Consider the following 21,932-nt stretch of genomic DNA (forward strand, 5'->3'; position numbering starts at 1 on the left):
CCCCAGGTTGGTTGGTTAGTTAGTTAGTTAGTTAGTTAGTTTTCTGTAGCATAAAAGTTCTCTGCCTAGCTCAGCTGATAGGATGACAAAAGCCCAGCTTACAGGGATGACAAACCAGCAAGTGCCAACAGAAATGGTTATCTTGCTCGAGGGACAGCCCTGTCTGCACATCCAGTTCTTCTTCTCCATTTCCTGCAGGAAAAATTCCTGCCTGGTTCGAGAAGGTTTTGTTCTGATGTGCTGCCAGCGAATCCCTGCGCCGAAGCCTGCAGCCATAATGAAGCAACAGAATTTTGCCTGGTGCAGGTCTCATTGTGCAACCATTTCATTGTCAAGGATTTTATTGTTGCCATTTGCTGTTGCACAATGTCAAATGAAGAGAGAGAGAGAGAGAAAGAAGGGTGGGGGACAAAGAAGTGGATGTGACAGGAGCAGGTTTTCAGTCTGAGGGTTTTAAGAGGAGAACTTCACTCAGCAGCTCAGCACTCGGTGGGAAGGGGCTGTGCTGTAGAAGGTCACTCAAGAGCCAGCTGGAGGTTGCCTTAACCAAAAGTTTCATTCTCCCACCCCAAAATGTTGGCTCTTTAAAAGGTTCAGACCGTTTTCCAAACCCTTTGGGGTGTTTCCTTCGGAGGCTAAAGCCAGAGAAGGAAACCACATCCCTAGCAGCTGGCTGACAGCAGTCACATCCTTTGGAGTAATAGGTTTAAACCTTGGGATGGATCTGCTACAGGCTTTGATCTTCTTACAAGAAAATCCAGCACAGAGCACTGGTTAAAAGTTTACACAGGCTTGAAACCCAGCCCTGGAGATTGAAACCCAGCCCTGGAGATTGAAACCCAGCCCTGGAGTTTGAAACCCAGCTGTGGTAGTTTGAGGCAATGCCTTCAACATTTTACTGCTTTTCTGCTGAAGATCTGTGAAAAGGTGGTAAAGGCATAGCCTAAAACTGCCACACAGACCTCAGAGACTGAAACCAAACCCTGATCTTTGTCCTTTCTCCCTCCTCTGTGAATTCAGGCCATTCTCTTTGGCAGCGGAGAGCCTTTCCCTACTCCCCATCTGAGAGCAAATCCAGCTCCAGGCCGTTGTGGAAGGCAGGCAGGAGCTGTGCTGCTCTGATCTGGAGCTCTGAACATCAGCCAGAGCCAGAGTATGAACATTTTCATATCACCAGCTGCTTGCAAAACCACTTGCAGAGCTGTTTTCCAACCGGGCTGATGTCAGTACACATGATGCAAGCCATCAGAGGTGATTGTGTTCGAGCAGCCCCAGAATTAGGAATCTGCTGCTGCACTGCTTCTGCAGACTTCTGCAAGCTCCAACTCCGCAGGGGATTACAAAACCAGGGTGTTCTGCCTTGCCTCTCCCAGCTGATTGAAGTCTCTTTCCCAAGTCCCAAGGGAAGAATCCTTGCTGGCTTGTGGGGGTTGCACGCTAGGGGATGAGCAATGTTCTTGGGGAAGCAGGAAGGAATCCACCGCCACGTGTGTGCCCTCAACTGAGCAGCTGATCACTTGAGATTACACTGAGGTATGCAATTCCTCAAGCACACCTTTGGAAACCTTTAATGGCTTCAATTAGCACTGATCGTGCAAGCCTCCAGAAACCAGGAAAAGGAGGCAGAATGCTGCTTCCTTGATGGGAAAGTTCAGGGTGGGCAGAAGCTCAGCAGAACCGGAGCGGTACTCCAGGTGGGGGCTGCTCTGCTCTGCTCTGCTGAGACCCCACCTGCAGCACTGTGTCCAGTTCTGGACTCTCTGGTACAGGAAGGATCTGGAGGTGCTGGAAGGTGTTCAGAGAAGGGCCTTGAGGATGAGCAGAGGGCTGGAGCTGCTCTGCTATGGAGGCAGGCTGATGCAGTTGGGGTTGTGCAGGCTGGAGAGGAGAAGGCTCCGAGGAGACCTTCTGGTGGCCTTCCAGGATCTGCAGGGGGCTCCAAGAAAGCTGGGGAGGGACTTCTGAGGGGGCCAGGGAGGGATAGGACTGGGGGGGATGGAGCAAAACTTGGAGTGGGGAGATTCAGATTGGATGTGAGGAAGAAGTTGTTCCCCATGAGGGTGGTGAGAGCCTGGCACAGGCTGCCCAGGGAGGTGGTGGAAGCCTCATCCCTGGAGGTGTTTGCAGCCAGGCTGGAGGTGGCTGTGAGCAACCTGCTGTGGTGTGAGGTGTCCCTGCCCATGGCAGGGGGGTTGGAGCTGGCTGAGCCTTGAGGTCCCTTCCAGCCCTGACAGTTCTATGATTCTATGATCCATGGTTACTTCCCTAGGTAGATGTAGAAACTGTGGCTCAAAAGCTGTTCTAGCCTCTGGAGGGGGGGGGAACCCCACCAAACAAAGAACCCCCCAAGAATCAACCCCCACACACACCCCCCAGTACCACTCAAACCTACCTTGACTCGAGCATAACCTCAATGTTAACTTGTTTGTCCAGTTCATTTCCCCTCCCATTATTCCTTGGATCATACCTTGAACAATTTGCATGATCTGCTGCTGAAGTCCTGCCCCTGTTGATGTCATCAATTTGATCCATAAAGGCTGGACAGCTCCCAGCCTATCTCCAGTTAGAAAAGGAAACTGGAAAGCTTTGCACCAAGGCTTGGCTTCTGCTCAGGGGAAGGCTGAAGGCTGCCTTTGGTGGCTCCTCCAAGGACTCAAAGATAGGATCTCTGCCAAGGTACCGGGGGTGGGATTTGGGGAGTTTGGTCTTAATTGTTTTTCTGTGTGGTTCTGTTGATGTGTCTGACTGGGGTTAGGAGTGAAATCCTTCCCCAGGAGGGTGGTGAGAGCCTGGCACAGGTTGCCCAGGGAGGTGGTGGAAGCCTCCTGCCTGGAGGTGTTTGCAGCCAGGCTGGAGGTGGCTGTGAGCAACCTGGGCTGGTGTGAGGTGGCCCTGGCCCTGGCAGGGGGTTGGAACTGGCTGAGCCTTGAGGTCCCTTCCAACCCTGACAATTCTATGAGTGCATGTGTGGCTATGGATCCCTGGGCACATGGGGTAGGTGTTTGACTGCAGGACCTTCACTTGTCAGTGTGCAGGATGTGCTGAGCCTTTTGCTGCTGTGATTATAGACAAAAGCCTCCAAAGACTCAAAGATAGGATCTCTGCCAAGGTACAGAGGGGTGCTTGGGGGTTTGGCCTCAGTTGTTTTGCTATGTGTTTCTGCAGATGTGTCTGACTGGTGTTAGGAAGAAGTTCTTCCCCATGAGGGTGGTGAGAGACTGGAACAAGTTGCACAGAGAGGTGGTGGAAGCCTCATCCCTGGAGGTGTTTGCAGCCAGGCTGGAGGTGGCTGTGAGCAATCTGATGTAGTGTGAGGTATCTCTGCCTGTGGCAGCGGGGGTTGGAACTGGCTGAGCCTTGAGGTCCCTTCCAACCCTGAGAGTTCTGTGATTCCATGTGTGCCTGTGGATCCCTGGGCACATGGGCAGGTGGTTGACTGCAGGACCTTCACTTCCCAGCGTTTAGGCTGTGCTGAGCGTTGAGCTGCGGTGATTAGAGACAAACACTGTGCTTGAGTGCCGCTGCCTCATGACTTCCACTGACAGCCTAATGACCTGCAGCCTCTCTCCAGGCTCTTACCGCAGGCAAGTGGTCACTCTTGCTGCTGTTAAATGTCTTGCTAAGTCCCTGGCTTCAATTGCTACATTAAAGAAATTAGTGGTAGGCTGAGCTGGGAAACCAGCAGGGAGAGGATGCTCTGTTCCCCTGCACACCAGTGGGTTTTGAAAGGTTCCCTCTGGGGCTTTGCTTTTTGCTATTTGTTCAGTTGTGTGGCTTTTCTGTCTGTCTGTCTGTCTGTCTTTTATCCTCCCAGGAGGGTTGCCCAGGGAGGTGGTGGAAGCCTCGTCCCTGGAGGTGTTTGCAGCCAGGCTGGAGGTGGCTGTGAGCAACCTGCTGTAGTGTGAGGTGTCCCTGCCCATGGCAGGGGGGTTTGGACTGGCTGAGCCTTGAGGTCCCTTCCAACCCTGACAGTTCTATGGGTCTATGATTTTTAGAGTCCAAATTATACATGGGGTGCTTGATAAGTGTGATTTAGCATTCACCTTGGCTAACTGTTACCTTTTAATCTCCTTTTCCTCACTTAAAGCCAGGCTGAGTAGTGAGGTGAACGCAGCAGCACGGAATTAAAGGGACCTGCTTTAGCCTCACGCAATTTGCTGTCTTGAAAGGCTGCAAATATTTAAGGGACTCTGTCAGCTCAGTCCTTCATGTGCACTGCAGGCAGATTTTCATTTGCTCTTGTGGAAATAAGATAGGAATGAGAGATCTGAACAAGATCAGAGAATCAGAACACCACAGACCCACAGCATCAGGGCACCACAGACCCACAGCATCAGGGCACCACAGGACCACAGACCCACAGCATCAGGGCACCACAGACCCTCAGCATCAGGGCACCACAGACCCACAGCATCAGGGCACCACAGACCCTCAGCATCAGGGCACCACAGACCCACAGCATCAGGGCACCACAGACCCTCAGCATCAGGGCACCACAGACCCACAGCATCAGGGCACCACAGACCCACAGCATCAGGGCACCACAGACCCTCAGCATCAGGGCACCACAGACCCACAGCATCAGGGCACCACAGACCCTCAGCATCAGGGCACCACAGACCCACAGCATCAGGGCACCACAGGACCACAGACCCTCAGCATCAGGGCACCACAGACCCACAGCATCAGGGCACCACAGAACCACAGCATCAGGGCACCACAGACCCACAGCATCAGGGCACCACAGAACCACAGACCCTCAGCATCAGGGCACCACAGACCCACAGCATCAGGGCACCACAGACCCACAGCATCAGGGCACCACAGGACCACAGACCCACAGCATCAGGGCACCACAGAACCACAGCATCAGGACACCATAGAACCACAGACCCACAGCATCAGAGCACCACAGCATCAGAGCACCACAGGACCACAGAACCACAGACCCACAGCATCAGAGCACCACAGAACCACAGACCCACAGCATCAGGGCACCACAGAACCACAGACCCACTGCATCAGGGCACCACAGAACCACAGACCCACAGCATCAGAGCACCACAGCATCAGAGCACCACAGTACCATAGACCCACAGAATCAGACCACAACAGGACCACAGAACCACAGACCCACAGCATCAGAGCACCACAGAATCAGAGGCACCACAGAACCACAGACCCACAGCATCAGGGCACCACAGACCCACAGCATCAGGGCACCACAGAACCACAGACCCACAGCATCAGAGCACCACAGCATCAGAGCACCACAGTACCATAGACCCACAGAATCAGACCACAACAGGACCACAGAACCACAGACCCACAGCATCAGAGCATCACAGCATCAGAGGCACCACAGAATCAAAGGCACCACAGACCCACAGCATCAGGGCACCACAAAACCATAGCCTGGGTTGGGTTGGAAGGGACCTCAAAGCTCACCTAGTTAAAGGCTGAGCATAAAAACCAGCCTAAGAATTTCAGCTGGGGGAAAAAACCATGTGTCCCAAGAAGGGGCAGCAAGCTCACCATGGCTTCATTCCTGGGGTTACCAGGTAGCTCTTTTGGACTGGAGAAACATTCAGGTGTAAGGCTGGCTGGGAAGAATTTGTTCAGAGCACTGTGGCTTTGGGTGGAAGCAGCAAATAGCTGCAGGGGAAGTGTTTAGGGGGAGGAAATGAATCCTTCATTTCCCACTTTAATTCTTTGCCATTTTTTCCCCTTCTTTTCCTTTTCCCCTGCTTTTTTTCCCCCCCATTTTTAACTATTTCACTCTTTGTTTGACTACTTATTTAACCTCCTGTGCTTGGTCCATGGCAAATGCACCCAAGAAGTGGGCTGGATTCTTTGTCCTTGCTTGATTAGCAAAGTGCAAAGGAGCTGCACAGCCCTTGGGGTTGATTTTGTGCTGTGGTTAAGGAGGAAATGCAGGTGTGGGACCTGTGGTGGGGCTTTGGGGGTAGTAACTTGTGATAAACTGGGGTTTCCTCATCACAAAATACACCTTTTGGGGGCCTATTTTAAAGCTGATCTTGTATATCCCTCTCTTTATTTTGGGGGGGGGGGAAGGGAAGGCTTACTCCTGCTCTTTCCAGCACTGAAGAGGTTGACTTAGCAGCTTGGAGCTCTAAGGTATCCTTCCACATGAGGTATCCTGTTCCATGGAACTGTGAAGTAAAGCTGGTTTGAAATGGAGAGGTCTGGATGGAGGTGATCACAGGGCAGGGCACCACTGTGTATGTGCTGAGCTGTGGTAACCTCACTCAGCCACCACCAAAGCCCTCAAGGTCCAGAATTCAGTGATAACTTGGATTTCATCAGCATGTAGCCCACTTGCAACCACTCTGTAGTTATTTGTTCACTCCTTGGCTTCAAAGCTCCCTTCCTGATTTGGAGTTAAGGTTGAACCAGAGGGTTGTACTCAGTAAACCTCTCTTAATAGCATAATAGGTGGGGTGATTCAGAGAGTGCTGTAATGTTGGAAACTCAAAGCATTACAGGGCTTGCTGTCATGTTCAGTGAGTGGAAGTATGTCAGCATTAGCCCTGTGTCCTAATCTGCTGCTCAGACCCAGGAAGATGTCCTCAGTCTGTGCTGGGTGAAATCCCTGGGCACAGAAGAGGTCCTCAGTCTGTGATGGGTGAAATCCCTGGGCACAGAAGGAGTCCTCAGTCTGTGCTGGGTGAAATCCCTGGGCACAGAAGGAGTCCTCAGTCTGTGCTGGGTGAAATCCCTGGGCACAGAAGGAGTCCTCAGTCTGTGCTGGGTGAAATCTGTGGACACAAAAGGAGTCCTCAGTCTATGCTGGGTGAAATCTGTGAGCACAGAAGGAGTCCTCAGTCTGTGCTGGGTGAAATCCCTGGGCACAAAAGGTGTCCTCAGTCTGTGCTGGGTGAAATCCCTGGGCACAAAAGGTGTCCTCAGTCTATGCTGGGTGAAATCTGTGAGCACAGAAGGAGTCCTCAGTCTGTGCTGGGTGAAATCCCTGGGCACAGGAGGAGTCCTCAGTCTGTGCTGGGTGAAATCCCTGGGCACAGAAGGAGTCCTCAGTCTGTGCTGGGTGAAATCCCTGGGCACAGAAGGAGTCCTCAGTCTGTGCTGGGTGAAATCCCTCAGCTTAACTAATGTTCTCGTTTGCACGCTACCACTAAGAAGAGCCTGGCCCCATCCTCTGGCTGAGCACTGAGCAGATCCCCCTTCAGGCTGCTCTTCTCCAGGCTCAAGAGCCCCAGGGCTCTCAGCCTTTCCTCCTCAGAGGAGGGCACAATGCTTCAGCGTGAAATGCTGCTGCTGAGTGCTCTTGGAAAGGAGCAAACCGCACGGCAGGGCGTTAGTCACCCGGCTTCGCACGGCCCTGCCGCCAGCGAAGTCGGCGTGCTGGTGGCAGAGCCTGGCACCTTGCCTCAGCAGCAGCACATTTGACCTCCATGCTACTTCCTGCTGTCCAGGCTCTGGAAGGACAGATGAGTCTCAGCTCACAGTCATCCCCAGCTCTTGCTAATCACAAAACTCCTTGGCACCCTGCTTGCCACAGCCCCGCTCTGACGAGCGGAGCTGATTGATTCGTTTCTTCTTTCCTCTTTTTGTCTTGGGCAGAAAGAGACTTAGAGGATGGAGGAGCAGGAAGCAGCAAGAGGAGAAGAAGAGGAGAAGAAGGAAGGCTTGATTGAGTTTTATGATTCCTTCAAGGATATGTTTGAGTTCTTCTGCAAGAACACCACCATCCACGGCACCATCCGGCTGGTGTGCTCCGACAGCAACAGGATGAAAACAGCCTTCTGGACCCTGCTTTTGCTGGCCAGCTTTGGCATCTTGTACTGGCAGTTTGCCCTCATGTTCAGTCAGTACTGGGCCTACCCTGTTGTCCTGACCATGTCGATGCACTCGGAGGCCAAGATGTTCCCAGCGATTACCATCTGCAACCTGGACCCGTACAGGTACGGCGAGGGGTGCGGCGCAGCACCGGGCTTGGCAGAGCGGATCGTGGAGGAGGTTGGGTTGGGAGGGACCTTTAGAGGTCTTCTGGAGCAAGCAGGGACATCCCCAGCTAGAGCAGGCTGCTCAGAGCCCCATCAAGCCTGACCTTGAATGTCTCCACCAAGCCCCCTGGGCGACCTGGGTGCCATGGTCTAGTCGTGAGGTCTGTCGAGACAGGTTGGGCTTGATGATCCTTGGGGTCTCTTCCAACCTTAGTGATGCTGTGAGACTGTGAGACTGTGATACTGTGAGCTGTCCCAGGGTTTCACCACCCCCACAGCAAAGAACTTCTCTACTGGTTTGGTTGGACTCTGGCATCTCCAAGATCTTTCCCAACCCAAGCTGCTCTGTGATTCTAGGGAGCTGTGCTTTGCCCTTGGCACTGCTCATGTCTTCGGCCACAGGGGTTCAGGAAGGGTCAGCAACCTTCAGGCTGCAGCCTGGAGGAAGCTGCAGGCCTCCCTGCCTCCCAGAGGTGGAAAGGGACCGTTGTTACTTCCAGGCTGGTTTCGGGATAAGATCTTGTTGGGAGTTGAGCAAGAGCATGTAGCAGTTAATTTCATGCACTGAGTCAGGAGAGAGGGAGCTCTGCCTTGTGACTTGCTTCAAGCTGCTGGGCTGATGCTGTGCTCTGATAAACCCATCCCTCCCCTGGACAACCTGCCTGCTGTGTGCAGCCCTTCCTAAAGGAACAGCTGATGGGCTGGAGTGATGCATGCTGGAGCTGAGTCCACTTGGCTGCTCGTACCACAGCGTGGCCTGAAGGACACAGTAGAACTGCTCCAGGAGCCTGTGTGCTTCTGTGAGGCTCACACAGCAAGGGGGAGGGGCAGCTATTGAGCTGGTCCAAATGATGTGCAGAAAGGAATGCTGTGATCTCCTCCAAATCCTGGTCCAGCTGGCTGCCAGGCAGCCCAGTTTGTGCAGCTGGTGATGATGCACAGCTTCGAGTCCTGAGGTTTCCACTGGAGGAGCTTAACAAGGGAAAATTTGGCTGCTGGAGCCCCTAATAATTTGTTGAAGCTCTATAGACACCATGGAGATATTGATGGAGACCTTCTGGTGGCCTTCCAGTATCTGAAGGGGGCTACAGGAAAGCTGGGGAGGGACTGCTTCCAAAGGCATGCAGCAGCAGGGCGAGGGGCAATGGGTTTAAACTAGAGCAGGCTACATTTAGGTCAGACTCCAGGAGGAAGCTCTTTACTGTGAGGGTGGTGGAACACTTGGAACAGGCTGCCCAAGGAGGTGCTGGAGGCCCCATCCCTGGAGGCATTCAGGGTCAGGCTTGATGGGGCTCTGAGCAACTTGGTTTAGTTGGGGATGTCCCTGCAGACAGCAGGGGGGGGGTTGGACTGGATGGCCTTTAAAGGTCTCTTCCAAACCAAACCATTCTATGACTTTATGGGCTGCTGGCTTTCCCAACACAGACACCAAGCTCTGCAGGGCCCAGGAGAGAAGCCTTCCCCTACACATGGAGACTGGGAGGGTACCTAAGATCATAGAATTGTTGAGGCTGGAAGGGACCTCCATCACTACCAGCTGTTGTTGGAAGGCAACAGGCACTGGCCCAGCTCCCCTATCACCTAGAAAGCTTGGACCAGTGTGGTGGGTCCTTGGGGTGATCCTTGGGGTCCCTTCCAAGCTGGCATTCTGTGAAGGCAAGGAGCAGCTGGAGAGACCTTCTGTCCTCCAACACATCTTGCACAGTCTTGGGAGTGCTGGGTATAGAAGCAGAGGATTGTCAGGGTTGGAAGGGACCTCAAGGCTCAGCCAGTCCCAGCCCCCTGCCATGGGCAGGGACACCTCACACCACAGCAGGTTGCTCACAGCCACCTCCAGCCTGGCTGCAAACACCTCCAGCCAGGAGGCTTCCACCACCTCCCTGGGCAACCTGTGCCAGGCTCTCACCACCCCCATGGGGAAGAACTTCTTCCTGAGGCCCTTCTCTTAGACCAAAGTGCTTTGGTCTAAGATCTCCACAGGTCAGGACTGTCTGTGCCCCTTGCAGGTTCGGCCTGGTGAGTGAGCACCTGGTCCAGCTGGATCGCATGGCAGAGCAGTCCATCGCCTTCCTCTATGGCATCAACACCTCAGCCAGCCTGTCCCACCTGCATGAGGGAAACATCCATGTCCAGGACCTGCCTGACATAGGCAACCTCAGCAGGTCTGGCTTCAAGCTGAGCCAAAACTTCCCGCTCCTTAGAATGCCTGACAGGGCAGGGAAGAAGCACGCCAGCGTGGGCTTCAGGCTGGTAAGTCTCTGGCCTCCTTCAGCCTCTGCCCTGGGGGGTGGGTTGAAAGTTCCCCCCCTCCCCACATTACATTTGCCAGCCCAGCCCAGCTGGAAGCAAATGAAGCTGTGTGTGCAAGCAAAACTACAATCCACAATGAAATGTAGTGGATAGGATAGGATAGGATAGGATAGGATAGGATAGGATAGGATAGGATAGGATAGGATAGGATAGGTTGGAAAAGACCTTTGAGATCATCAAGTCCAACCTGTCACCCAACACCATCTGATCAACTCAACCATGGCACCAAGTGCCTCATCCAGTCTCCTCCTAAACTCCTCCAGGGATGGGGACTCCACCACCTCCCTGGGCAGCACATCCCAATGGCCAATCTCTCTTCCTATGAAGAACTTCTTCCTCACCTCCAGCCTAAACCTCCCCTGGCACAGCTTGAGACTATGGCCTCTTGTTCTAGTGCTGCTTGCCTGGGAGAAGCAGCCCCCATCAACCCCCACCTGGCTCCAACCTCCCTTCAGGGAGTTGCAGAGAGCAAGAAGGTCTCCCCTGAGCCTCCTCTTCTGCAGGCTAAGCAACCCCAGCTCCCTCAGCCTCTCCTCCCAGGGCTGTGCTCCAGACCCCTCCCCAGCTCTGTTGCCCTTCTCTGGACACCTTCAAGTCTCTCAATGTCCTTCTTAAACTGAGGAGCCCAGAACTGGACACAGGACTCAAGCTGTGGCCTGAGCAGTGCTGAGCACAGGGCAGGATGAGCTCCCTGCTCCTGCTGGCCACTCTATTCCTGATGCAGGCCAGGATGCCATTGGCCTCCTTGGCCACCTGGGCACACAGTACCTGAGCAAGCAAGCAGGGAAAGCTCACAGGTGGTGACCAGGTCCACCCAACAATCCAGCTCCTCAGGCAAGTCCAGGGTGTTCCAAGTCCAGCTTAAGATCAGGCTGTGAAGTTAGGTCACTGGATCAGCTGGGTGCAGAGCAGGGTAAGAGAAGCCCAGCTGGAAAGCAGCAGCTCTACAGCTCAGAGGGCTCTGCTCTCTCCTCCTGCCTCTTTTCCCCTGCACTCATTCTCCTGAGGTGAAGCAGCACACCCAAGGCAGCTTCAAGGAGAGCAGGTGCTTAGCACACAACAAGATGACCTCCACAGGTCCCTTCCAAACTCAGCCATCCTGTGCTTCTGTGCCAACTCCAATGATCAGAGAAGATCATGTCTGAAGAGAGTAGAGGTCCCCCTTGCCCCTGAATCCAGTATTGCCCTTGCCCCTGATCTCTGGTACCCTTAGCCTGTCATGTCCTGGCTGTGCTGAGTGGCTCCTCCTCCTTCTTCTCTTCCAGTGCAATGCCACAGGTGGGAATTGCTTCTACAAGACCTATTCCTCTGGGATGAATGCAATTCTGGAGTGGTACAGGTTCCACTACATGAACATCATGTCCCAGCTGCCAGTTATAATCAACATCTCTGACCATGAGGAGCAAATAGAAGACATGGTCTACTCCTGTCAGTACGATGGGGAGCCCTGCAGACCCAGGTAAGGTCCTTCCCGAGGTGGGGATTGGGATTGCAGCAGGACTCAAGGCCTTGGGAGGCTGAAATGAAGCCTACACTTTCAGGCCCTGGACCTCAGGGCATTCTGCCAGGCTTGGCCCTTGGTGGAGTGAAAGGAAGAATCAGAGAATCAATAAGGTTGGAAAAGACCTCATCAAGTCCAAGTTGTCACCCAACCCCTCCTGACTGCTAAACCATGGCTCCCAGTGCCACATCCAAGCCCCTCTGGAACACCTCCAGGGATGGGGACTCCACCACCTCCCTGGGCAACACATCCCAGTGGCCAACAACTCTCTCTGGGAAGAACTTCTTCCTCACCTCCAGCCTAAACCTCCCCTGGCACAGCTTGAGACTGTGTCCTCTTGTTCTGCTGCTGGGTGCCTGGGAGAAAGGTCTCCCCTGAGCCTCCTCTTCTGCTGCTGTTCAGCTGCTGTCACCCACTCCCCCCAGGTCCCTCTCTGCCTGGCTGCTCTCAGCCACTCTGCCCCCAGCCTGCAGCACTGCCTGGGGTTGCTGTGGCCAAAGTGCAGCACTTGGACTTGTTCAATGCCATCCTGTTGGACTCTGCCCATCTGAAGACCAAACTTTCTTCATCAGGCCATGGGGATAGGACCTAGGGATTGGCCTTGGAGCTGTTCTCCTGCTCATGCACACAAACACAAAGCACATCCTACTGAGAGGCCAAGGCTACACTCATTAAACCCCTCCAAATCTCTCTTGTTTTCAGTGACTACATTCACTTTCACCACCCAGTCTTTGGAAGCTGCTACACCTTCAACAGCCAGGGAACAGACTCCTTCTGGACAGCTACAAAACCAGGAATCCCTTATGGTATGGTATTTGGCACAGGCTGGGCACTAGAGCTCATAGAATTTGGCTGTGCATTGAACACATCTTCTGCACCTGACTTAGTGACAGAGCATCATAGGATCCTAGAATGGGTTGGGTTGGAAGGGATCTCAGAGGTCATCTCCTCCAACCTCCCTGCCATGGCCAGGGACACCTCTCAACCAGACAGCTGCTCAAGGCTTCATCCAGCCTGGCCTTGAGCACCCCCAGGGAGGAGGCAGCCACAAGCTCCCTGGGCAGCCTGTGCCAGAGTCTCAGCAGCCTCCTACTGAAGAACTGCCTCAGCTCCAGTCTAACCCTGCTTTGCCTCAGCTTCAAACCCTTCCCCCTTGGCCTGTCTCTACACACCCTCAGGAAAAGTCTCTCTGCAGCCTTCCTTTTGGATCCCTTCAGCTATTGGAAGGCAGCTCTGAGGTCCCCTTGAGCCTTCTGCTCTCCAGGCTGAACACCCCCAGCTCCCTCAGCCTGTCCTCACAGCAGAGCTGCTCCAGCCCTTGGATCATCTTTGTGCCTTCTATAACTGACACAGAGCCCTCTCCTCTGGTCTGGTGGCACAAATTCTGTCCTGCATTTGCTTGCTTCACCAACCACCCCTGCCTGATAGCCATCTCAGCCATACTGCAACTTAAAGCAGGCAGAAGGTTGTTTTGTCAAGCAGGAGATTATCACAGCTGGGGAAGAGGCTGAGGCAGCTGCTAGCTGACCACTCACCAGGCCTGTGAGGAAAAGGAAAATGGGAGCTCAGGCTGCAATCTGCTCAGAGCTGCTGGTGCAGGTTGTGATGGTGTTCCTCTTTTGCCCCCACCCCCCCAATAAGGTGTTGCATGCTTGCCTTTGGTTCACAGGACTTTCCCTCATCCTGAAAGCAGAGCAGAAGGACCACATCCCACTCCTGTCCACAGTAGCAGGTGTGAAAGTGATGATCCACAACCACAACCAGACCCCATTCCTTGAGCATGAAGGCTTTGACATCAGACCAGGCATTGCAACCACCATAGGCATCCAGCAGGTTAGCCTCTTGCTCCAGAGCTTTGCTCCTGGCCCTTCTGCTTGCAGGAGGTTGTGAGGGGCAGGTCACTGGCTCAGTTCTGCAGTGGATGTGTGGGACTCTGGTGTCTGCTTCCTGACTGTGCCTCTTTGTCGCTGCAAGCCTCTTTTCTCTCTTCCCTGCTCTCAGCTTCCCATGGGGGCAGCAAGATGATTCCCATTGTGCCAGTGGCATTTTGCTCCTCCATGCACTGGGGCTTGGCCTGGTTGGCACTGAGGCTCTTACACCTCACAGAATTAACCAGGTTGGAAAAGACCTCAGAGATCATCAAGTCCAACCTAGCACCCAACACCTCCTGACAACTAAACCATGGCTCCAAGTGCCACATCCAGTCCCCTCTTGAACACCTCCAGGGATGGGGACTCCACCACCTCCCTGGGCAGCACATCCCAATGGCCAATTCCTCTTTCTGGGAAGAACTTTCTGCTCACCTTCAGCCTAAACTTCCCCTGCCACAGCTTGAGACTGTGTCCTCTTGTTCTGGTGCTGGGTGCCTGGGAGGAGAGACCAACCCCCAGCTGGCTACAACCTCCCTTCATAGACTCATAGGATAAGGAAAGGATAAGATAAGGATAAGGAAAGGATAGGATAAGGATAAGGAAAGGATAGGATAACGATAGGATAGGATAAGGATAGGATAAGGATAGGATAAGGATAGGATAGGATAGGATAGGATAGGATAGGATAGGATAGGATAGGATAGGATAGGATAGGATAGGATAGGATAGGATAAACCAGGTAGGAAAAGACCTTTGAGATCATCAAGTCCAACCTATCCCCCATAGAATCAGTCAGGTTGGAAAAGACCTCAGGGATCAAGCTCCAGCTCTGCACAGATGTGTGTGTCAGGATGAGAACAAGCACCCAGGAGGGGACTTAGTTCTTTTAGACTCCTTGCTGGCTGAGCCACTGCTGCCCACGAGCACTCTCCTGCCTTGCTCCTGCTGCTCCACTTGCTTTATGAGCCAGGTACGGCTCAGCTGCCCCCAGCTGTCCCTGTGCTTCCCTGACCTTTGTTGCTGCTCCATCCAGTGACAGAACGAAGGGAGCTCTGGAGACCCTCTGGGGCACATGGAAGCTCCCGAGCCCTCCCTTCTGTGTGTCCGCAGGATGAGGTGAATCGCCTGGGCGGCAACTACGGGAAGTGCACCACCGACGGCCGCGACGTGAACGTCAGGCTCCTGTACAACAACTCCTACACCCTGCAGGTACAGCCGCGGTGGCTCAGGCACAGTGGGGGAAGGGCAAACAGGTCACCCCTCAGGCCCCTAAGAGCCCTCGCAGGTTCATTGCTGGAGAGAACAGAGGCACTCCTGCCCCTCTCAGGAGCAGCTCGCAGGGTGCTGCAGCTTGGGATGTGTTTCATTAAGTGGGGGACTGAGGTGGGTTGAAATTCAGCCCCCCAGGATTAACTCAGGGAGGGACTGAGGTGGGTTGAAATTCAGCCCCCCAGGATTAACTCAGAGGGGGACTGAGGTGGGTTGAAATTCAGCCCCCCAGCATTAACTCAGGGAGGGACTGAGGTGCGTTGAAATTCAGCCCCCCAGGATTAACTCAGAGGGGGACTGAGGTGGGTTGAAATTCAGCCCCCCAGGATTAACTCAGGGAGGGACTGAGGTGGGTTGAAATTCAGCCCCCCAGGATTAACTCAGAGGGGGACTGTGGTGGGTTGAAATTCCCTCCTCAACATTAACTCAGAGGGGGACTGTGGTGGGTTGAAATTCAGCCCCCCAGCATTAACTCAGAGGGGGACTGAGGTGGGTTGAAATTCAGCCCCCCAGGATTAACTCAGGGAGGGACTGAGGTGGGTTGAAATTCAGCCCCCCAGGATTAACTCAGGGGGGGACTGAGGTGGGTTGAAATTCCCTCCTCAACATTAACTCAGAGGGGGACTGAGGTGGGTTGAAATTCAGCCCCCCAGGATTAACTCAGGGGGGGACTGTGATGGGTTGAAATTCCCTCCTCAACATTAACTCAGGGAGGGACTGTGGTGGGTTGAAATTCAGCCCCCCAGCATTAACTCAGTCCCTGGCATGGGGGCTCTTCCCTCCTTGTAAGACCCCAGAGAGCAGGCAGAGAGTCAGGCAAGGCAGCTGGGCTCCTCTTGCAGGACACCCTTGGGCCAGCAGATGTGGAAGTAGTCGCTCCTGGCTCTGGGGGTTTGGGGCTGCTTGGCTGGGATGTCACAGGGGCATGAGGAAGAAGGGAGCTGGGGAAATCCTGACCTCACTAAATTCAACACCTGGCTTAGAGAGGTATAAAAGGAAGGAAGGAATGAAAAGTGCAAACCTTTTGCATCCTCACCCTCCAGTGCTGGCTGCTGGGCCCTGCAGTGTCAGCATCTGTGTCTTGTCCCCTGGCAGCTGCATGCTGCACAATGAAGATTTGGGCACCTGGGGCTTTCTGGCTTATCCAGTCCTCTGTGTGTGTGCCTTCTTTATTCTCCAGGCCTGTTTGCATTCCTGCTTCCAGCACATCATGGTTCAAAAGTGTGGCTGTGGCTATTACTACTACCCACTGCCTCCTGGTGCTGAGTACTGCGACTACAACAAGCAGCCTGCATGGGGTAAGAGCAAAAGCCTCTTGCCTTGCCCTTGTTGGAAGGGGACTCCTTCCTGCAGGGCTCCCTGCTGGCAGGATTCCTCCTAGGATCATAGAAGCATTAAGGTTGGCAAAGCCCTCAAAGATCATCCAGTCCAACCACCAACCCAACAGCACCATGGCCACTAAACCATGGCCCCAGGTGCCATGGCCGCAGGAGTTTTGAACCCCTCTAGGGATGGGGACTCCACCAGCTCCATGGGCAGCCTGTTCCAACCTCTGACCACTCTGTCAGGAGAGAAATCTCCAACCTTAAGCCTCCCCTGGTGCAAGCTGAGGCTGTTTCCTCTGTTCTGCCCCAGGCTGACAGGGAGAAGATGCCAACCCCCACCCCACTCCAACCTCCTTTCAGGCCTCCTCTCAGCCTCCTCTTCTCCAGGCTGCCCTTCTGCTCTGTGCCTGTGTCCTGCTGAGGCTATTTCCCTCCCCTCACTGGCTCCAGCCAGGTGCCAGACACCTCCCTGTGGGTTTTGCATGGCTCTTAAGTCAGTGCATTGAAAATGTGAGTGCTATCAAACACCTCCTTTCCAAGGGCATGGCTGTCACAGCCAGCCCTTCCCCATTACCTGTGGCTGTGCTGCTGGAAGGCAAAGCTTGGGCTCACTGCTCTGGGTTGGCCTGTGCTCAGCAGAGCCTTCCAGGCAAGACACCTGCATTGCACATGGGTGATCAGCTCAACCATCTGGAGCCATTCCACAGGGAGAGTGAGACCCAACCAGGTCCCTGTCAGCTGAGAGGGTGCTCTTGGGAAGGCCAAGTGAGGGCAGAGGGTTTGGGGCAGCCTTCCATTTGGGAGCTTTCCATTTCCTGAGTGTGCTCCTCCCATCTCTTTCCCCAGGCCACTGCTTTTACCAGCTCTACAGCAGGCTCAGAAACCACCACCTGAACTGTTTTGACCAGTGCCCCAAGCCTTGCAGGTAGGTCACCAAAGCAGAGCGAAGAAAAGGCAACCCAAGGCAGCTTGCAGAGGAAAAGTGGAAGGGGAGGGAGCTCAGGGAAAGATGGATGGACCAAGTGCCCCAGGGGAATTTGCTCTTTCCTCAACCAGAGGCTCTCCAGGTTGATGCCTGCAGCCCAGTGCTGAGGCAGCAGCAGGAGGGCAGCCTGAGGCAGATGAAACAAGGAGCAGAGAGAGGACATTGTTTGAATCAGGGTCAAATCATTCATCAAGCCCAAGTGGCTGCTGTTCTCCCTCCCCCTTGGTCACTGGAGGGCCATTCCAAAAGGGAAAGGCAGTGCTTTAAAGCCCAGCATCCCAGACTGGGGGGTTGGATGCATCAAAGGAAAGTTGTCAGCATTTAAAAGCCATTTTAGCCTCCCTCCTGACTGAGCTTTCAGGCAAAAAACCTCTGGTTTTATTTCATTTTCTAAGATGACTTCCAAAACCTCTGGGTTTAGTTCCTCTTTCCTGCCCTGCCCTTTTGCCCTTTCTTGCCCTGCCCTTCCCTTCCCTTTTGCCCTTTCTTGCCCTTCCCTTCTGCCCTTCCCTTTTGCCCTTCCCTTGCCTGCCCTTCCCTTTTGCCCTTCCCTTGCCTGCCCTTCCCTTTTGCCCTTCCCTTGCCTGCCCTTCCCTTTTGCCCTTCCCTTGCCTTCCCTTCCCTTTTGCCCTTCCCTTGCCTTCCCTTCCCTTTTGCCCTTCCCTTCCCTTCCCTTCTCTTTTGCCCTTCCCTTCCCTTCCCTTTTGCCCTTCCCTTCCCTTCCCTTTTGCCCTTCCCTGCCCTTCCCTTTTGCCCTTCCCTGCCCTTCCCTTTTGCCCTTCCCTTCCCTTTTGCCCTTCCCTTCCCTTCCCTTTTGCCCTTCCCTTCCCTTCCCTTTTGCCCTTCCCTTCCCTTCCCTTCCCTTCCCTTCCCTTCCCTTCCCTTCCCTTCCCTTCCCTTCCCTTCCCTTCCCTTCCCTTCCCTTCCCTTCCCTTCCCTTCCCTTCCCTTCCCTTCCCTTCCCTTCCCTTCCCTTCCCTTCCCTTCCCTTCCCTTCCCTTCCCTTCCCTGCCCTTCCCTGCCCTTCCCTTCCCTTCCCTTCCCTTTTGCCCTTCCCTTTTGCCCTTCCCTTTTGCCCTTCCCTGCCCTTCCCTTTTTTATTTTACTGTTAATTTCATTTTCCAAGATGAGTCACAAAGCTTCTTCCAAGCCTTTCAAGAGCTTCCCCTCTAACCTTTTCTTTGGGCAAGCTGTGAGCACTGTTAAAGTCCTTCCTGTGCCCACATTCGACTGCCAGGAGTCACAGTGATCACAATCTCCTTTTTTTCCCTCTCTCTTATCAGGGAGTCGCTCTACAAGGTGTCTGCTGGGACAGCCAAATGGCCATCAGTGAAGTCCCAGGTAGCCCACACAGCCTACTGCTGGGTTTGGAAGGGGTGCTGTGTTTCCTGTGGCTCTTGGGGCACTAAAATTAAGGGTGAAAAAGGCTACAGACTGGGGTTGGAGTGGCTGGAGAGCAGCCAAGCAGAAAGGGACCTGGGGGTGCTGGTTGAGAGCAGCTGAACATGAGCCAGCAGAGTGCCCAGGTGGCCAAGAAGGCCAATGGTATCCTGGCCTGCATCAGGAATAGTGTGGCCAGCAGGAGCAGGGAGGTCATCCTGCCCTGTGCTCAGCACTGCTCAGGCCACACCTTGAGTCCAGTTCTGAGCTCCTCAGTTTAGGAAAGATGTTGAGCTGCTGGAAGGTGTCCAGAGAAGGGCAACAAAGCTGGGGAGGGGTCTGGAGCACAGCCCTGGGAGGAGAGGCTGAGGGAGCTGGGGTTGCTTAGCCTGCAGAAGAGGAGGCTCAGGGGAGACCTTCTTGCTCTGCAGCTCCCTGAAGGGAGGTTGGAGCCAGGTGGGGGTTGGTCTCTTCTCCCAGGCAAGCAGCACCAGGAAGACACAGCCTCAAGCTGTGCCAGGGGAGGTTTAGGCTGGAGGTGAGGAGAAAGTTCCTCCCAGAGAGAGAGATTGGCCGTTGGGATGTGCTGCCCAGGGAGGTGGTGGAGTCCCCATCCCTGGAGGTGTTTAGGAAGAGCCTGGCTGAGGCCCTTGGTGCCATGGTTGAGTTGATCAGATGGTGTTGGGTGATAGGTTGGACTTGATGATCCCTGAGGTCTTTTCCAACCTGGTTGATTCTATTCTGTTCTGTTCTCAAGGACTGGGTCCGGCAAGCTCTGAGGCACGAGAATGGATACAACTCCACCAGCCACAGGTTAGTCCCTGCCAGCAGGTACAGCTCCTGGAGCTGTGGCTTAGCCCTCCAGCCTTGCAGATGTTGGGCTGGAAAGGGAGGATGAGAGGAAAATCAACCAGCATGGCAGGCTGGCAGGGACCCCAAGGATCAGCTGCTCCAAGCTTCCTGGGTAGCAGTGGAGCTGCACTGAGCTGGCCCAGCCCCCTGGCAAGCTGAGGCTGAAAGCTGCCCAGGGTAGGGCAATCCACTGCTTGCCCTGGGAGAGGATTCCAATCTCTGACTGTGCTCATGGGGAAACATTTTCTTCTGGGTCATGCCTCATGTGTCCTCACACCACTCTCCAACAGTCCCTTGTGCCACCTTTTCCCATGCTCATGTCAAACACCCTCAGGAAGAAAGCTTGAGGGAGGGCTGAGAGCCATTGCCTAGCACTCAGCACGCAAAGCTGAGAGCAGAATGCCAGCAGGACCCTCCAGACACCCCTCCCCCCAGCTAACTGGCACCCAACTGCTGCCTTTCTCCCATGCAGGAAGGACATTGCCAAGGTGACCATCTTCTACAAGCAGCTCAACTACCAGTCTGTTAATGAGTCTCCTTTGCTCTCAGTAGGTCAAAATGTTGTTGCCTCTCGTGGGTTGTGGGGATGGAGGAGAGGGGATGGGATGGCTCCTCTTCAGGAGGAGACACCAAATTCACAGAGTCATAGAGCCATAGAGTCATTTTGGTTGGAAAAGGCCTCTCAGATCATCCAGTCCAACCATCAACCCACCACCACCATGGCCACAGGTTTCTTGACTCCACCACCTCCCTGGGCAGCCTGTGCCAGTGCCTGAGCACTCCTGCAACGAAGAAACTTTTCCTGGTTTCCAATCTAAACCTCCCCTGGCACAGCTTGAGGCCATTCCTTCTGTTACTGGATACTAGGGAGAAGAGAGCAGCCCCCAGCCCACCCAGGGGGGGTCACAGAGAGCAATGAGGTCTCCCCTCAGCCTCTCTTTCTCCAGACTAAACAACCCCAGTTCCCTCAGCCCTGTTCCCCAGACCCTTCACATCACCCAGGATTCTGTGGTGGCAGGTTGGACTTGATGATCTTTGAGGTCTCTCCCAACCTTGGTGATACTGTGATTGCTCCCCAGATGGGAGCTGGCTGACCTGCTGGCAACAGGCAAGACTTTGGTGTTCCCAGAGCTCTGCTGGGTTGGATAAACACAGCCCTTTGATTCCTTCCACAGGAGAATCTGCTGCTGTCCAGCATGGGAAGCCAGTGGAGCCTCTGGTTTGGATCCTCAGTGCTGTCTGTAGTTGAGATGTTTGAGCTGCTCATAGATACCCTGGTCTTGTCCCTCCTCTTCTGCTACCAAAGGCTCAGGGCAAAGACTTTGAAAGTAGCTCACACTCCTACCATCCCCACTGTGAGCCTGACCCTGGAGAACTACAGAGTTGTGCAGGAAGAAGGTGGAAGAGGCGAGGTCTCTGCTCACACTCACCCTTCTGGAGTGACTACTGCCAGGGACAGCAGCAGCCACCTGCACCTCCAGCCCTTCTCCAGCAAGGTGGAAATGCCTGAGCTTTGCCCAGAAGTGGTGCTGAATGGATTTAGGTACAAGAAGGAGAGCTCTGTGGCAGGGCAGCTGAACAGCTAAGGAGATGTTTGTGTGCAGGGAGAAGTGGGAGGCTTGCAGCTCCCCTCAGGAGCCGACAGGAAGGCTGCAAAGAGGAGGGCTCTGGATCCATCACCCGTGAGCATCCAAGCACCACAGTGCTGAGCCTGGCAGTCCTCTGGAGGAGCTGCCCCAAGCTCATTGCTAAACCATCTGTGTGCCCTGGATCCAGACCTCATGCAAGGTCCTTTTGTTCCCAGTGAGACCCTGGGGAGGGCAGAGCTCTGCTTCTGCTCTCCGGGCCAGCTGCCGAGTCCTCATGAAAGCCTGCTCCTAGCTGTTACCTTCTAAAGCCTGGGGAGGAGATCAGCCTGTGGCTTCAGACTGGCCCACCTACATTTCAGAAGTGTGCTCAAGAGGAAAGTCAGCCTGGCTGCTCGTGGGAAGAGTTCCAGAGGAGGCTGAGGGCAGCCAGTGCTGCCTGGAGACGACAGAGCTCCCATGACAGCTTTGCTTCCAAGGCACCTCCCTGGCCTTAACCTCTTTTTGAGGCCACTTCGAGGCCAAGGCACAGAATGCTGCTGAGATGCTTTTGGGCTTCCCCCAGATTATTTCAAGGGAGATTTTCTTTTGGCCCATCTTGGAGGAAAGAGAAGAAAAGGGCTCAGTGGCTCTGTGAACTCCCAAAGCAAAGCAGCTGATGTGTTCAGAGGGTCCAACCAGCGCTGCATTTCCGCTGCAGGCAGAGAGGATTGCAGGCTCCTGCTTGCCAATAACTTATGTGTACATAAAAGAAGACCTTTATTTTTGATGAGGATGGTGAGGAGGAGGAGGAGGAGGAGGTTTGCACAGGAGCATTTGACTCTGGGCTGAGCTGCTGTATGACTTTGTGGCCAAGAAGGAATCAGAGA

The 21,932-nt window shown here is 54.2% G+C and overlaps 1 protein-coding gene across 1 annotated transcript; it reads left to right on the top strand.

Moving 5' to 3' along the window:
* The first annotated feature begins 7,617 nt into the window (after positions 1 to 7,617).
* On the top strand, positions 7,618 to 21,063 carry SCNN1D (sodium channel epithelial 1 subunit delta). Its single transcript, XM_054175693.1, has 12 exons — positions 7,618 to 7,943; positions 9,992 to 10,235; positions 11,561 to 11,754; positions 12,499 to 12,602; positions 13,466 to 13,629; positions 14,778 to 14,876; positions 16,117 to 16,234; positions 17,108 to 17,186; positions 18,529 to 18,586; positions 19,383 to 19,438; positions 19,950 to 20,025; positions 20,653 to 21,063. Exons 1-12 carry the CDS (start codon positions 7,618 to 7,620, stop codon positions 21,061 to 21,063), a joined length of 1,929 nt encoding a protein of 642 aa, XP_054031668.1.
* The last annotated feature ends 869 nt before the right edge of the window (positions 21,064 to 21,932 follow it).

The sequence above is a fragment of the Dryobates pubescens genome, chromosome 33 (genome assembly GCF_014839835.1).
Source record: "Dryobates pubescens isolate bDryPub1 chromosome 33, bDryPub1.pri, whole genome shotgun sequence".
Lineage (NCBI taxonomy): Eukaryota > Metazoa > Chordata > Aves > Piciformes > Picidae > Dryobates > Dryobates pubescens.

Excerpts from the sequence above, each read along its gene's own strand:
- SCNN1D (XM_054175693.1), top strand. The coding sequence starts at position 7,618 with ATGGAGGAGCAGGAAGCAGCAAGAGGAGAAGAAGAGGAGAAGAAGGAA. Across the intron at positions 14,877-16,116 it reads ACAACTCCTACACCCTGCAG|GCCTGTTTGCATTCCTGCTT; the intron begins GTACAGCCGCGG and ends TTTATTCTCCAG. Across the intron at positions 19,439-19,949 it reads TACAACTCCACCAGCCACAG|GAAGGACATTGCCAAGGTGA; the intron begins GTTAGTCCCTGC and ends TCTCCCATGCAG.